Source organism: Sceloporus undulatus, chromosome 7, assembly GCF_019175285.1.
Source record: "Sceloporus undulatus isolate JIND9_A2432 ecotype Alabama chromosome 7, SceUnd_v1.1, whole genome shotgun sequence".
NCBI lineage: Eukaryota > Metazoa > Chordata > Lepidosauria > Squamata > Phrynosomatidae > Sceloporus > Sceloporus undulatus.
The window spans coordinates 4179624-4184925 of record NC_056528.1 but is presented as its reverse complement, the minus strand read 5'-3'; the positions used below and the strand labels follow the sequence as shown (position 1 = coordinate 4184925).

At 49.9% G+C, this 5302-nt stretch overlaps 1 protein-coding gene across 1 annotated transcript; it reads left to right on the top strand.

Moving 5' to 3' along the window:
* The first annotated feature begins 613 nt into the window (after positions 1–613).
* Positions 614–4578, top strand: HES4 (hes family bHLH transcription factor 4). The gene is made up of 4 exons (XM_042480462.1): positions 614–1046; positions 2324–2419; positions 2804–2891; positions 3583–4578. The coding sequence occupies exons 1-4, from the start codon at positions 939–941 to the stop codon at positions 4164–4166; spliced, it is 876 nt and encodes a 291-aa protein (XP_042336396.1). The 5' UTR covers positions 614–938; the 3' UTR covers positions 4167–4578.
* Positions 4579–5302: the final 724 nt, after the last annotated feature.

Here is a 5302-nt window from a genome sequence, read left to right as displayed (position 1 = left end):
GCAATGGATGCAAGCTAAAGGAAAAGAGATTCCAGCTCAACATTAGGACAGTCAGGGCTGTTTGACAGTGGGACACACTCCATTGGAGATTGTAGTGGAGCCTCCTTCTTTGGAGGTCTTTAAACTGAGGCTGGATGGCCATCTGTCAATGGGGATGCTTTGATGGAGAGTTCCTGCATGGCAGAATAAAGGGGTTGGACTGGATCAAGGCCCTTCTTGGGGTCCCTTCCAACTCTATGATTCTATCACACACATATACATATAAATGACCTGCCTGGTGGTGCTGCTGCTGTTGTTTTATGATCCCATGATTATATATATGCACATATGTGTGTGTGTGTATGTATGTATGTACACACACACATATCTCTAAATGACCTGGCTGGTGCTGCTGGTGCTGCTGTTGTTTTATGGTCCTGGCGGGGCCGAGGAAGCGGGGCGCGTGACTGACATCCCGCGGGGGCGTCGTCCAATGGCAGCCTCGGGATGGGAGAGTCCGGCCGGGGATTGGCTGCCGGGAGTGTGGGAAAGAATGTGGAGAAGGTTTCACACGAATTGGGAGCCGGCGGCGGCTATAAAGGGCCAGGAAGCAGCCGGGGAGCCCCGCCGCCGGAGAGCCAGCCAGCCAGGCAGCAGCAGCTTTGGAGGACGCCTCCTGCTCCTCCTCCTCTTAATCCTCCACTTCGTGCCTTGAGATTGCAAAAGCCCCCTTTGCAATCAGGATAAACATAAAGAAGCAGCAGCAGCAGCAGCAGCAGCAGCATCCCTAATAGAAAAGGAGAGCAACCCCAGCAGCGCATGGACCCTCTTCTCCGAGCAATTCTTCTTCTTGGAGAGGCTGCCTTTTGAACACTTGCGAAGCTTGCTCTCTCTCTCTCCCACTTTGGCTATTTTGGAAAGATCTGAAAGTAAAGAAGCCAACCCCCAAAGCAAAGACAATGCCGGCCGATACGATGGAGAAGCCCACCGCCTCCCCGATCGCAGGGGCCCCCGCGAACTCCAGCCAGACCCCCGACAAGCCCAAGAGCGCCAGCGAACACAGAAAGGTAATCCCCACCTCCCCCAAAAAGCCTTGAGAGAAAAGATCTCCTTCCCCAAAAGGGTTCAGGTTCCGAACGCAACTCAGGTTGCATCCACACTGTAGAAATGACCCGGTTTGGGAGCGCTTGAAGTGCCCTGGCTCCATGCTATGAACAAACCCCAATGCCCAGGATGCCATCGCATGGAGCCAGGGCGGTTAAAGTCTTGCAATGTGGATGCACAGGTAGCTACTCATAGGTATCCCCCCGCTAGTAAATGTTGTGTAGAGGGATCTTGCAGCACCATTGAGACTCAATGGAAGAAAGAAATGGGCAGCATGAGCTTCCCTAGACTGCAGTATAGGTCTATACTTTCCTAGACTGAAGTATAGGTCTATACTGCAGTCTACTTCAGCATCTGAGGAAGTATATGCATATATAGGCATAGATATATATACATATATGCATCTGGGAAAGTAGACTGGAACCTCAGAAAGCTCCTGTTGCCAACTTTTTTCTCTCAGTGAGTCTCAAAGGTGCTACAAGATCTCTCTATGTATTGCTTCTGCAGACTAGCATGGCTATATCTTTGTATACTATAGTATATTACAGTATATTAAATATGATCTGAGGAAGTGGACTGAAGTCTCCGAAAGCTCATGCTGCAACTTCTTTTGGTTAGTCTCAAAGGTACTACAAGATCTCTCTGTATATTGATTCTACAGACTAACATGGCTATATATCTTTGAACGCTAATACATTTTATGTCACACACACATACACACTTTTGTTCACTTGTCTCCAGGCTGCTTGCATTGCCAGAATCGTCCCCCCCGCCTCTAAATATATATTATACTGGATTTGCTGATGTTTTCTGCAGCAGTGCAATAGGAATAATAGGCATTAAATGTCTAGCTATGGGTGCAAGAGGCAAAATGGATGGATAGCATTGCTGCAGGGAAGGATTTTAGGATATAAAAACTAGGGTTTTTTGTGTGTAGCAGAAAAAAGCAGCTTGCATTGGGTTCAGGTAAAGGTGGATATATGTGGGATGTATGGCATATGGCAATAGTCCATGTTCAGTTCTCAGTTAAGCTGGGAAGTCAGTGACAAGGGTTTGCAATGCTAGAAGGAGAAGGCTGTCTGGACTTCTCCCAACACACACTGCAATGGTTTTTGCTAAGCGACCCAAGTTAAAGTGGATTGCAAAGCTACCAGCTTAGAAGCGGAGCTGCGTGTGCTGTGTTCCTCATGCTCCATATGGTGCCTATCTAAATGTCTCCCCCCTCTTTTCCAACCCACAGTCTTCCAAACCCATCATGGAAAAGCGCCGCCGCGCCAGGATTAACGAAAGCCTGGGCCAGCTCAAGACCCTCATCCTGGATGCCTTGAAGAAAGATGTAAGTTGGGTCGGAGGGATTGATGGAAAGGGGGGAAACAGGGCTATTCATGAGGTGGGAAGAGGGGAGGACGCTGGGTTCATTATGTGAACTGGAGGTGGCTCCAGTCTTCCTTGGCCCCTCTCCTTGCACAAAAAACCCCAATGGATCTTAAAGAGGGAGGGAGTTACTTAGGGTTTCCAAGCTAAATGGCCTGGAGTGGTGAGAGGCTGCTGGGGAGGGAGATAAGCCAGACACCAATTAGCCTCCAGAGGACGGTTTTGAGGCCGGCATCAGACACTGACTACTTTATGGCCTCTAATTGCTCCCAAAAACAGAGAGAGAGAGAGAGAGAGAGAGAGAGAGAAGATCCCTCATCTCTTGCTCATTTGCTTCCTCCCCCAGAGCTCCAGGCACTCCAAGTTGGAGAAAGCAGACATCCTGGAAATGACCGTCAAGCACCTGCGAAACCTCCAAAGGGTGCAGATGACAGGTGAGTGAGTGAGTGAGTGGCAACCTTTCTTTCGGGTGGCAGGGCCCACTTTCACAACTGCCTTTTGTAATGCTTATAGTGCCAAGTCTGTCACCTTTGCAAAGGGAGGGGGGGGGGGGAGTCCTAGGATCATGAAACACGATTATCTGGGAGACTTATCCTCGCCTCCTGTCGGGTTTGTACTTTGCCCTTTCTCCAAGTAGACGTGCCTTTACCTGGAGGTATGCCAAGAGTCCTCATAGCAACCCTGAGAGGTAGGCAGAAAAATGCCTTGCCCAAGTCTTCTCCAGGGAGCTTTGTGGCTCCTTGGGGGCTTTAAAAAGGACCACGTCTTTCTGGACAAAGACCACCACTTGGCTGGCTTTTCTCCCTCCCTCTGGATTTACCTAAATCCACCCCAAAAAGCTTCGCAGCTGAGCAAAAGCTTTCAGCCCAGGTCTTTTGTCGCCAAACCTAGCTTGCAACATTGGCCGCTGTGAGTCAGCCAATCCTCCAGAAAAAGCCTACACCTTGCCAACTGCAAGACGTGTCAGCCGAGAAGGAGAAATGCCAGGGCTGGCATCTAGCCGCTCGCAGATTTCCCAGGGAAAAGGAGGGGAAAGGAATTTACCCACAGAGCTCAGAAAGGCTTTGAATTATTCCAGCAGCTAATCCCTCTCCTCTCTTCCTCCCTCCCATTTCTCTCTTGCAGCTGCTCTGAGTGCTGATCCCACCGTTCTAGGCAAATACCGGGCTGGATTTAACGAATGCATGAACGAAGTCACCCGCTTCCTTTCCACCTGTGAAGGCGTGAACACGGAGGTCCGCAGCCGCCTGCTGGGCCACCTCTCCACTTGTCTGGGTCAGATTGTGGCCATGAATTATCCTGCCCCGCCGCCCCCGCCGCCCCCTCCAGCCACAGGCGGGCAGCCAGCCCACATGGCCCAACCTCTGCATGTCCAGTTGCCAGGCCCGGCGGCAGGAGCTGGGGCGATGCCAGTGCCGTGCAAGCTGAACCCCGCCGAAGCCATGTCCCCAAAGGTCTACGGGGGCTTCCAGTTGGTGCCGGCGACCGACGGCCAGTTTGCTTTCCTCATCCCTAACCCAGCTTTCCCGCCTGGCACGGGGCCAGTGATCCCTCTCTACGCCAACTCAAACATGCCAGTTTCCTCTGGCAGCACGACGGCAACGCCTTCGGTCTCCCCGGTGCAAGGGCTCACGTCCTTCGGTGGGAGCTTAGCCTCCGTCTCCCAAGCTGGAGGAGAGCGCAGTGACACCGTCTGGAGGCCCTGGTGACTCTCCCCTGGCTTGGGCCTTTCTCCCCACCTGCCCCAACCCCTTTGACAAAAGACCCTGAATATATTTGAACTTGGCTCCGTTGTATGGAAGCAGGACTTCTGTGTTTTTTTGTTCCATTTGTAATCCCCCCCCCCATCCCCCCCAAGATCTCTATTTATTTGTTTCCAAAGGTTGGGATTTCAGTTTGTATTTTTACTCCTTTTTTTTAATTAAAACAAAAAACATTATGTGAAATATTTCAGTTTCTTTAAAAAAAGAGAGGAAAATCTTAGTTTTGTATCAGATATTCCCACATACTATGCCAAAGCTTCTCTGTGTGTGTCTGTGTATGAATCTGTGTATGCCTGAGGATTTTCTTGTTTTTAAAAGGCTGTTGGAAGATGTTTGTACAAATAAAGACTTTCTTGAACTAGCGGCGTTGGTGTGACGTTGGCAGGGGTTTCCAAGGCTGGGGAAGGAGAAGGAGGAAGCTGGCGAACAGCTACTCAAGCCAAGGCAAGTAAGGATTGGCCTCTAGGTGAGCAGATACCTGTGAGGTTGGTATTGAAGCGCCACAGATTTTGATGTGCCAAAAATGATTTATCCCACAACAGTTGTATATATACAGGCAGGTGAGCTAATGTATTGTTTTTAAAAGTGTCAGGGGCTTCTAATGCAGAAGCCAAGAGAGGCCCATATCAAGATCTTGCTTTAAAAGATGCTTTAAAAGATGGGATGGAGCAGGGACGTAGCCAGGACTTTAGGAAGGGGGGGTCCAGACTAAGTGCCACCATTATAATGGGGCTTGGGCGCAGCGGCATGCACCATTCATTTTTCTAATGGAAGGGGGGGTCCAGACCCCAAGAACCCCCCCACCCTTGGCTACGTCCCTGGATGGAGGGAGGCCAAAGAAGCCCAAGGCCCCAGTAACTTTAAAATACAAACAGCTTCATTTATATACTGCTTCATAGTGAACTAACAGTGCCTAAGTGGCTTACAACTCTAAGCTAATGCTTTGGATTGCTTAAAATGAACCTGGTTGGTTCTAAAGTGGGTTAATTTTAAATGTTTTTTGGGGGGGTTCCCTTTTAGAGGCATTTTTGTATGAGAGAGAAAATAAAGGTTGCTTCTCGCCAAAATTTTGCCTGGCATGC